The sequence below is a fragment of the Stegostoma tigrinum genome, chromosome 1 (assembly GCF_030684315.1).
Source record: "Stegostoma tigrinum isolate sSteTig4 chromosome 1, sSteTig4.hap1, whole genome shotgun sequence".
Classification (NCBI taxonomy): domain Eukaryota; kingdom Metazoa; phylum Chordata; class Chondrichthyes; order Orectolobiformes; family Stegostomatidae; genus Stegostoma; species Stegostoma tigrinum.
Window position 1 is genome coordinate 183,364,870 of NC_081354.1, and position 11,891 is coordinate 183,376,760.

At 44.4% G+C, this 11,891-nt stretch overlaps 1 protein-coding gene across 1 annotated transcript in view; it reads left to right on the top strand.

The window, feature by feature from the left end:
- pcgf1 (polycomb group ring finger 1) overlaps window positions 1-6,801 on the top strand; it is a 54,585-nt gene extending 47,784 nt beyond the window's left edge. Inside the window, exon 9 of the mRNA XM_048538965.2 lies at window positions 5,735-6,801. Coding sequence (XP_048394922.1) covers window positions 5,735-5,785 — 51 coding nt within the window. The 3' untranslated portion in view covers window positions 5,786-6,801. The remainder of the gene's footprint in view (window positions 1-5,734) is intronic.
- Window positions 6,802-11,891: the final 5,090 nt, after the last annotated feature.

Here is an 11,891-nt window from a genome sequence, read left to right on the forward strand (position 1 = left end):
CTGTCTGCTCCTGCTCAATGCCGGATATTAAGTCCAGAACTGCCCCTTCTTGTTAGGCTTTGTACATACTGACTAAAATAAATTTCCTGGATATTATTGAAGAATTTTGCGCCCTCTCTACCTTGCATACAAAAGCTGTGCCAGTTAATATTTGGTTAGTTAAATTCTCTTGTAATTAGAGTCATCAAGGTGTACGGCACAGAAACAGACCCTTCGGTCCAACTCGTCCTTACTGACAAGATATCCTAAATTAATCTAGTCCCATTTGCTGGCATTTGGCCCATATCCCTCTGAACCCTTCCTATTTATATACCTATCTAGTTGCCTTTCAAATGTTATCATTGTACCTGCCTCCACCACCTCTATTGCTGCCTTATTATTCTTGTACTTCTCTGAAATTTGATTTTTTTGCATTTGATTAGATTAGATTCGCTACAGTGTGGAACCAGGCCCTCCGGCCCAACAAGTCCACACCGCCCCTTGAAGCATCCCACCCAGACCCATCCCTTATAACCCACACACCCCTTAACGCTACGGGCAATTTCGCATGGCCAATCCACCTAACCTGCACATCTTTATTTCAAAGGGAATGATGTATAAAAGTAGGGAGGTTTTGCTAAAATCATGCAGGGTGCAGGTCAGACTACAGCTAGAATTCTGTGAACAGTTTTGGGCTCCTTATCTAAGGAAAAATGTACTGTTCTGGAGACAGCCCAGAGAACATTCTCTTGGCTGATGCCAGGGATTTTGTTTTTTGAGGACAGTTTGAGTAAATTTGGGCCTGTATGTGTTGGACAATAGAAAAAAAGCGGAGGCAACTTTACTAAATTAGAGAAACAAACAAGAAACCTACAGCACAGGAACAGGCCCTTCGGCCCTCCAAGCCTGCGCCGATCAAGATCCTCTGTCTAACCTGTCATCTATTTTCTAATGGTCTGTGTCCATTTGCTCCCCGCCCATCCATGTACCTGTCCAAATATATCTTAAAAGACGCTAACGTGTCTGCATCTACCACCTCCGCTGGCAACGCGTTCCAGGCACCCACCACCCTCTGTGTAAAGAACTTTCCACACATATCTCCCTTAAACTTTCCCAAGAAGATTGATGCACATTCCAGGCTTTCATTATGGGATGGAATTGGATACTTCAGGGAGAGTGAGACATTGACGCGTAGGGGATAACATACTTAGGTGCTGTCTCCGGTGCTCATAAGATAGCTCTGTCCCGCATCAGTTGGTATTGAAATTTTATTTGGGTTACAAGATTAAAACAGTCATATTATTGACTGGCTGAATGGTTTTTGTTGAGATCATTTTGTTGTCTGATTGTGAAACCTGTGATCCTTGTGTAGGTTGTCACTATAGTGACGAAGGATGCTGTAGGTTGCAGAGAGACATAGATAAGCTGCAGAGCTGGGCTGAGAGGTGGCAAATGGAATTTAATGCGGACAAGTGTGAGGTGATGCACTTTGGTAGGAGTAACTAGAAGGCAAAGTACTGGGCTAATGGTAAGTTTCTTGGTAGTGTAGACGAGCAGAGAGATCTCGGTGTCCATGTACACAGATCTTTGAAAGTTGCCACCCGGGTTGACAGGGCTGTTAAGAAGGCATACAGTGGTTTAGCTTTTATTAATAGAGGGATCGAGTTCCGGAGCCAAGAGGTTATGGTGAAGCTGTACGAAACTCTGGTGCGGCCACACTTGGAGTATTGCGCACAGTTCTGGTCACCGCATTATAAGAAGAATGTGGAAGTTTTGAAAAGGGTGCAGAGGAGACTTACTAGGATGTTGCCTGGTATGGAGGGAAGGTCTTACGAGGAAAGGCTGAGGGACTTGAGGCTGTTTTCATTAGAGAGAAGAAGGTTGAGAGGTGACTTAATTGAAACATATAAAATAATCAGAGGGTTAGATAGGGTGGATAGGGAGAGCCTTTTTCCTAGGATGGTGATGCCGAGCACGAGGGGGCATAGCTTTAAATTGAGGGGTGAAAGATATAGGACAGATGTCAGAGGTGGTTTCTTTACTCAGAGAGTAGTCAGGGAATGGAACGCTTTGCCTGCAACGGTAGTAGATTCGCCAACTTTAGGTACATTTAAGTCGTCATTGTATAAACATATGGACATACATGGAATAGTGTAGGTTAGATGGGCTTGAGATCGGTATGACAGGTCGGCACAACATTGAGGGCCGAAGGGCCTGTCCTGTGCTGTAATGTTCTATGTTCTATATGTTCTATAAGATTCTTGGGATTTGACCAGGTCAATACAGAAAGATTGTTTTCCATTGTAGGAAAGTCTGGGGCCAAAGGCCATAATCCCAGAATAAAGGTCACCCGTTTAAGTAGAGTTGAGAGGAGTGGATTTGTGAAATTCTTAACCACAGAGGGCTATCGAGGCTGGGTCATAAATCTGTCCACCTTAGCCTTGAATATACTTCATCAGTAAGGGAACCAAAGACATTTTTCCCTCCCCACCCTTGCCTGCCTTCCAGAGGCACCACTCTCTCCGTGACTCCCTTGTCCGCTTCACATTCCCCCTCAGCCCCACCATACCTGGCACTTTTCCGTGCAACCGCAGGAAGTGCTACACCTGCCCCCACACCACCTCCCTCACCCCCAACCCAGGCCCCAAGAAGACTTTCCACATCAAGCAGATGTTCACCTGCACATCTGCCAGTGTGGTATACTGCATCAACTGTTCCCATTGTGGCCTCCTCTACATCAGGAAAACCAAGCGGAGGCTTGGGGACCACTTTGCAGAACACCTATGTTCTGTTCGCACTAAACAACTGCACCTCCCGGTCACGAACCATTTCAACTCCCCCTCCCATTCCTCAGATGACATGCCCATCCTGGGCCTTCTGCAGTGCCAAAATGATGCCACCTGAAGGTTGCAGGAACAGCAACTCATATTCTGGTTGGGAACCCTGCAGCCCAATGGCATCAATGTGGATTTCACAAGCTTCAAAATCTCCCCTCCCCCACTGCATCCCAAAACCAACCCAGCTCATCCCTGCCTCCCTAACCTGTCCTTCCTCCCACCTCAAGCCCCATCACCATCTCCTACCCACTAAACTCATCCCGCCCCCTCGACCTGTCCGTCCTCCCTAGACTGACCTATCTCCTCCCTATCCCCCCACATACACTCACCTTTACTGGCTCCATCCCCACCTCTCTAACCTGTCTGTCTCCTCTCCACCTATCTTCTCCTGTATCCATCTTCTACTGGCCTCCCACTCTCTCCCTTTTTAGTTCAGAAGCCCCTTCCCCTCCCCCATTTCTGAAGAAGGGTCTAGGCCTGAAATGTCAGCCTAACTGTTCCTCTGATGCTGCCTAGCCTGCTGTGTTCATCCAGCTCTCCATCCTGCTATATCAGATTCTCCAGCATCTGCAGTTTCTATGATCCCAGGGAATCAAGGGTTATGGGGAAAAGGCAGGAAAGCGGCATTGAGGATTATCCGATCAACCATGATCTCATTGGCACTACAGCACTGATCACTGAATAGCCTACTTTTGCTTGTATGTCTTATGCTTTTAAGACTGGAGAAATGAACGTGTCAATCTATGACTGGTGCAGTTGAAATTGGTTCCAGTTTGTTGGGAGCAAGTATTGGGAAACTGAGGCTGGTCTTCAAGTGAGCTTGTAATAAGGGACCTAGATTGAGTTTTAAACTTAGTAGTGGGAGCAAAGAATCAAATAGGATCAAAATACTCCAGGTAGGATCTATCCAGGGATTTTCTATCCAGTATAGTTGCAGCATAACTTTTATGTGGTTATGCACCAGTAGGGACAAGGCAAGAGAAAAACATGTTAAGGGAAATGATAAATAAACTGTGGCATGAATGGATAGTGTAGAAATTGAAGAGTAAATCAACAGACCAAGTGGACATGGTGTAGTTCTATTGACTAATTATGGTTTTTGGATACTAGCAAGGAATGACCTGAGTTCAGGGAATCTAGATGTGGAAAAAGATTTATGTAACATTGAGAAATGATAAAAGCGAAAAGTAACTTTTGTAGATGGTGTGCAGGTTCCCTCAACAGTTTCACTAGGATTCGGTATAAGGAAGGTAATATTAGGAGTTTGTCAGAAAGGTATGGTAAACAAATGATGACCGTGATAATGAGAAATGAATTTTTGGGGGTGTTGAAGGAATATTGACTAGTACCCTGGGTAGATCTCCCTCTTCTCCTTGAAGAAGTAGCATGGTATTTTTTTGCATCCACCTAAGACACTACACAGCCCCTTTCATTTACCATGAAAGATGGCTCTTGTGGCAGTGCAGCATCCCTTTTGATTCTGCACTGAAGAGCAGTTCGCAATTTGTTTCAACCTAATGGAATGAGTCATGAACTCACTATCTTCTAAACTCTTGAATTCCTATCTTCGACAATTTACCTTCCTACCTGCAATAGTGAAATTTGCCAGCTGGTTTGCAATTGACAGTGTAATCTCAGAGGTGGGTGATCAATGCCAAGGCCAAAAAGCTAGTGTTATAGTGTAAATGAATGTGAGAAGTCAAGTGGGAAAGATCCAAAGTGTGGGGCACAAAGGTTGAAGTCTACACTTCTTCATTGTTCTGTAATAACGACCCAATTTTGGAAACTGTGTATGGCATATGTTGAGAAACCTGGTAGTGACATTGATGAATAGCTTTAGGAGTTGGATTTTCTGTTATTTTCTATTGCTTGCATTGAGGCAGAGTTTTCAGAACAATGTAAGTTCTATGAATGCAGTTTCTCTCTCTGGCTTGGGGGAAGGGGTGTAAATGTTGCATTAGTGACTGGCATCACTTTGCAAAAGAACTCTCACCAGTAATTGTGTAACTCACTTAATCTGCTTCCTATTCACTTCAGCGGGAACTGATCTCCTTAATTTCTACAGTGGCACATGCTGCTAAATTTTATTCGTAACCTTGTCTCATCATGCTTTTATTTTTCAACAACAGTTTGCATTATGTTGTTTCTTTATAAAGCCAAATAGCCAGGAGTTTCATTAACAGCATTATCAAACAGAAATTGGTACTGATCTGTAAGTATGGATTTTGTGCCCAAGTCTCTGGTATGGGACTTGAACCCACAACTTGCAAACCTGGTTGGCATTCTACTTGCTGTGCCATGGCTGCCATAAGAAAATAGATCAGAAGATATAGGCATGGCATCCTTTGAATAGTGGCACTAGAGTCAACAACTTTGGTAGGCAGACTGGGAAAAGATGGCTTTAAAAGTTATGAGACTAGTTAATGTTGCTCATCAAAGAATGTGGAGATCCACATGCATGGATTATTACATTTAATATTCAGCTAAGCAAGCAACTAAAGCAAATAGCATGTTAGCCAGAGGTGTTGGTGTATGAGTAAGGATCTTGCTGTATTGTATAAGGCTTTGGGACTACATCTAGGTTATTGTGTACATTCTGGGCCATCTTATTAAAAGAAGGACATATTGGTCTCTAGGTGTAGTAAAGGCTCATTGGAATGATGCCTGGAATGTGAGAGTTGGCTGAATCTGGTTCGTTATGTTCTTGAGTTCACAAAAATGAAAAACTACTCGAGTGAAACAAAAGTCTGAATGGGTTTAGTAGAGTAGAAGAATTGTGGAAGCAGGCCATTTTGACCCATCAAATCCAAACTGACCTGAAGAGCATCCCGCCTGCATCCACCACACCCTCTCCTATCCCTGTAAACCTGCATTTTCTCATTTTACTGTTTAACTTCACTTTCTGCTTTTTATTTCAGCCAACACCAATGGTCCTTCACTATAGCGTGAAAGAGAAGCGAGGAAGGTGAAAGCAGAGGCCGACAAACAACTCTTCCAGTGTGTCAAAGTGTGCTGTCAGTGTTTTTAGAAAGCAACCTTGTGTGCTGAGCAAGCCTGGACTTTGGAAAGCATTAATTCCTACCTACAACCATATGGTCTATGCATCTCTGCCTAACAAATAGACTGTGTCCAACCAGTTTAGATCTGCTTGTGAATTTAAGGCAACCCCTCTGTAGCCTGGTGGTAATTTGTGAAAGTGCCAGGTACTCTGTCACTATTGCCATCTATTCACCCTCACTGGTCTTTCAGTTGTCTCCAGTTGGGCCAAACAGTGACTGTGGGCTGGCCTCAAGGAGGGTATTCAAGACAAATGTGTTTTCCGCACACACTCTTCTGACAGACACACTTCATCTAAACGTCATGCTCTTATCCATCTTTACAGCAGCAGTGTCCAAGCTGATGGTAACCCTGCAAATGCACGATAGGACCTCATCATCTGCTGTTTGTGAATCAGCTCAGAACCAAGAAAGGCAGCCAGAAGTGACTATTCAACCTGTACAGTTGGCTGTTTGTATGCTTATTTATTCCTTTTTTTTGATGGGGTATGTAGTGTATTTAAAAAAAGTGTCTTTCAGTGAAATTTGCACTAACAGAATGGCTTTTTTAGCCAATGTGTTATGAAATGATAAATGTATTCATGTGTCCCAATAAAGTATTGGGTTCTACTGCATACTGTTTAGGGGGTGGGAGAATTTTACACATTAAAACCTCTGTAATTGATATCAGTAGAAATTGGGATCTGATTGTTTTCCACACTGCAGCCAATTTTGGCAGTGTCGTATCGTCCATAATTGCTCAAATTTACAAAATTTTTTTTTAACAAAAGGTATTAGAGAATTGTGTGCTTTTGCAACATCTGTACAGGTTTGTTCTGTATTGTTGTAAACCTTTGGATTCTTTCAAGTATTCAGTGCCTCCATGTAAATTGCAAAAGTGAAAATGATATCAAGCTTGAAATCTAAGCAAATGGAATTTTGCAGTTTATTTCTCCCTGAACTGAATTTTCTCCTCCTTCCCTCTATCCTAGCTCCCTAAATAGGATGGGGTGTTCAATCCTCCAACTACATTAAGGATGGGCATATTGGTACCCTTGTGGTCTCTTTCTCATGGGTATGCCTGAACAGAAGCTGTTGGCATAGGTGCTGAACAATTTGCTAAATTAGTTTATTGAACCATCCAGGGCATTGCAATTTATCGACCAATAATTAAGTGCATGAACTCATTTAAAAATACTTATGGAAGCCTTTCTCGGACTGAATGAATGATTACATTGTCACATATATTTTATAGTGGAGAAGAAAAACAGTAAAATACAATTAAAGGCTTTTCCAGAGTTGCCATAATCAGGCACCATTTTAAACAATTTAAGAAAAAGAAAAGGAAAATGGAAAGATATAGCTTAAAGAGTCAATCAGTCTGGGACCAGCTCGTTACCACAAACTATGCTGTCATTCCTCGGGTACCATTTTTTGCCACTGGGCTGACATTGCTGGTGTAGAAGCTGCCAATTCTGATGTTCACCCTGGAAAGTAAAGGCCCACTATCCTCTGCTGTGGGCCCGCTCAAGATCTGCGCTGGGCTCTCACTGTCAATGCCATCTGTGCTCAGGACAAGCAGTAAGTAAAGGAAAATAGAAAAAAGACAAGGGGTGGGGGGGAAGCAAAAAAAAGTGGTTGCAGTGGACAGGTTCCAGCTCAGGACCCCTGCTTCACCACTATTTTGAGTGGCACAAATGCCAGGGCTGGGAAGAGCCAGAATACAAGGGGTCACTTCCTCCCTCTACATGGACAGCTGTGGTTCAAAATAGTGGCTTAATGCAACTTTCTTGAAGGTACTTGGAAACCGGCACATAAACACTGCCTCACATCCCAAGATTGAATTTTATATTAAAAGGAAATTCATGCTTTCTTTTTGTTGGTTTTAAGTAGCGATCTCTATGAAACTTGGTGACAAATCATTAGCAGTTTTTTTTTAATTTGTGCTCTCTCACTTGATTGGAAATGTTCCTGGATGCTCTTGCAGTTCAGTGTGAGCTGGCATACCTCCCAAGAAATGAAAGCAGAAGAGCTTTGCTGCACTGTTGTGAAATCTGCTGAAGTGCCAAAATGGAGTGAATGTGTTAGCCCTTGACATCAAGGCTGCATTTGAAAGATTGTGGCATCAAGGAGCCTTCACAAACTTTCTCTGCTCATTAGAGTCATACCTTGGGCCGAGGACAGTACCCTGAGGAACTCCTGCAGAGATGTCCTGGAGCCAAGATGCCTAAAGCCCAACAACCACAACCATTTTCCCTATTTACAACCATTTTCAACTGCTTTGTCAATGACCTTCCCTCCATTATAAAGTCAGAAATGGGGATGTTTATTGATGATTTGTACAATTGTTCAACACCATTCATGATTCCTCAAACATTGCATTCTAACATGGACTGCTTCAGCAAGATCCAGACGATATCCATGCTTGGGCTGAAAATGACAAATGACGGTCATGTCTTAAGTTGCAGGCAGTGACCATCACCAATAACAGATAATCTAACCACCATCCCTTGACGTTCACCAGTGTTACCTTCACTGAATCCCCCAGTATCAACATCCTTGGCTTACCATTGACTTGAAACTGAACTGGACTCGCCACATAAACACATTGGTTACAAGAGCAGGTCAGAAGCTTGGCATGTTGCAGACAATAGCTCACCTTCTGACTCCCCCAAAACCTCTCCTCTATGTCTAAGGCATGTAATGGAATACTCCCCACTTTTATGGATGAGTGCAGCTCCAACAACACTCAAAAAGCTCAACGCCACTTAGGATATAGCCTGCTTGATTAGCACCATATCAACAAGCATTTAGTTATTCCAGCACTGATGGTCAGTAGCAGTACTGTATATCATCAACAAGATACCCTGAAGAAAATCCTTATGACACAGGAACATAATTAGACCATTCAGCCATTCCAGTCTGCTCTGATGTTCACTCATGGCTGATATGTTTCTCAAACCCATTTTACTACCTTCTCCCCAAACTCTTGATCCCTTACTAATCTAAAATCTATCTATTGCTGTCATAAGTGCACTTGATGACTTGGCTGCTGCAGCCCACTGTACAATAGGTTTTACAGATTAACTGTTCTGAACGAAGAAATTCCTGTCAGCTCAGTTCTAAATTATCATTCCTTCACTCCAAGGCTGTGCTCTCAGTTCCTAGTCTCTCCTACTAGTGCAAATATCTCCAAAACCCAGATCGCCAAGGATTCCTAGACAGCACCTTCCAAACCTATAACCGCTTCAATCGAGAAGGCCACAAGCAGCAGATACATGGAAACACTGCCACTTCCAAATTCCCTTGAATCCACTTTCCACCCTGACTGAAAATATAATCACCATTTTTTTCAGTGTTGCTCGGTCAAAATTCTGGATTTCCCCACCCCCAGCAGAGGGCATGATAGATGTACCTACAGTTCATGGATTGTATCAGTTCAAGAAGGCAACTCACTGCCACCTTTCAAGCACTAGTGATGAATGGCCAGCCAACAGCAAAAATGTTCCACGTCCATAAAAATAAATGCAGCCACTTGATATTGTGACCAAAGGAAAGAAGTGTCTAGAAGTGGCTTATAGGCTGTGTTGAAGTGTAAGGGCCTGCCTAACAGAGAGCTTCTGGCTGTGATCGGAAAGTTGGGGATAGATGTATGGTAACAGGAATGCACAGCTTAATCCCTTCGGCCTGTTTCTGGCATTCAAAGAGATAGGTGACCTAACTCCTTACACCCATCTTTGTTGCATATCACTTAATAACTTTGGCCACAAAGAACTCTTGTTACTTTGCTAAGATTGACATCTGACCCAACTTTGGAACACCGCTGCACAAACAAAATTCAAAATTCCATCATGCTTTGTATGAAGTGTTGATCAACTTCACTCCCAAAATGTTCTGCTCTAATTTTTAGACTATCCTAATAGTCATAGCCTTCCCAACCGGTGGAAATAATATCTGCCTATCTATTCCCCTTTATTTCAAACCTCAATCAAGTTGTAGAATAACTATGGAAGTAGGCCCTTCAGCCGATCAGGTTCAGGCCAATTCTTTTCAAGACCACCTTGTCTAATCCATCTGCCTGTACTTTCATGTTGTCCTGAAATTCTCTTTTTATGACCAATTTTATTTGCTACAGTGCAATAAGATCCATGCATAGTAAAACTCAATGTAGAGTCATAAAGTTCTATACCATGGAAAAGACCCTTCAGCCCATTGCATTCCTGTCGGTCAAATTCAACCACCGACCTATTTTTCAGCATTTGGCCCACAATGTAAATACTTTTTAAATGTTATGAGGGTTTCTGCTTCTGCTACACTTAGACACAGTGGGTTCCAGATTCCCTCTGGGGAGAAAAGCTTTTGGTCATATCTCTTCTAAACCTTCTGTCCTGTTATCTACATCTATGCCTCTTAGTCATTGATCCCTCCATCAAGGAGAGAAAAGTTACTTCCTGTCTATCTATGCCATTTGTGATTTTATACATCTCTATCAATTCTGTCCTCAATCTAGACTCCTCTAAGGAAAGCAATCTGTCCAATCTCTTCATCACTGAAAATCTCTAGCGCAAGCAACATCCTGGTAAATCTCCTCTGTATCATCTCTAATGCTAGACAACAAAATGTGAGGCTGGATGAACACAGCAGGCCAAGCAGCATCTCAGGAGCACAAAAGCCCTGGCCCCCAACACCTCATCTTCACCATGGACGTCCAGTCCCTATACACCTGCATTCCGCATGCAGATGGCCTCAAGGCCCTCCGCTTCTTCCTGACCCGCAGGCCCGACCAGTCCCCCTCCACCGACACCCTCATCTGCCTAGCCGAACTCGTCCTCACCCTCAACAACTTCTCTTTTGACTCCTCCCACTTCCTACAGACTAAGGGGGTGGCCATGGGCACACACATGGGCCCCAGCTATGCCTGCCTCTTTGTAGGTTACGTGGAACAGTCCCTCTTCCGCACCTACACAGGCCCCAAACCCCACCTCTTCCTCCGGTACATTGATGACTGTATCGGCACCGCCTCTTGCTCCCCAGAGGAGCTCGAACAGTTCATCCACTTCACCAACACCTTCCACCCCAACCTTCAGTTCACCTGGGCCATCTCCAGCACATCCCTCACCTTCCTGGACCTCTCAGTCTCCATCTCAGGCAACCAGCTTGTAACTGATGTCTATTTCAAGCCCACCGACTCCCACAGCTACCTAGAATACACCTCCTCCCACCCACCCTCCTGCAAAAATTCCATCCCCTATTCCCAATTCCTCCGCCTCCGCCGCATCTGCTCCCACGACAAGACATTCCACTCCCACATATCCCAGATGTCCAAGTTCTTCAAGGACCGCAACTTTCCCCCCACAGTGATCGAGAACGCCCTCGACCGCGTCTTCCGTATTTCCCGCAACACATCACTCACACCCCGCCCCCGCCACAACCGCCCAAAGAGGATCCCTCTCGTTCTCACACACCACCCCACCAACCTCCGGATACAACGCATCATCCTCTGACACTTCCGCCATCTACAATCTGACCCCACCACCCAAGACATTTTTCCATCCCCACCCCTGTCTGTTTTCCGGAGAGACCACTCTCTCCGTGACTCCCTTGTTCGCTCCACACTGCTCTCCAACCCCAACACACTCAGCACCTTTTCCTGCAACCGCAGGAAATGCTACACTTGCCCCCACACCTCCCCCCTCACCCCTATCCCAGGCCCCAAGATGACATTCCACATTAAGCAGAGGTTCACCTGCACATCTGCCAATGTGGTATACTGCATCCACTGTACCCGGTGTGGCTTCATCTACATTGGGGAAACCAATCGGAGGCTTGGAGACCGCTTTGCAGAACACCTCCGCTCAGTTCGCAACAAACTACTGCACCTCCCAGTCGTGAACCATTTCCACTTCCCCTCCCATTCTTTAGATGACATGTCCATCATGGGCCTCCTGCACTGCCACAATGATGCCACCTGAAGGTTGCAGGAACAGCAACTCATATTCCGCCTGGGAACCCTGCAGCCTAATGGTATCAATGTGGACTT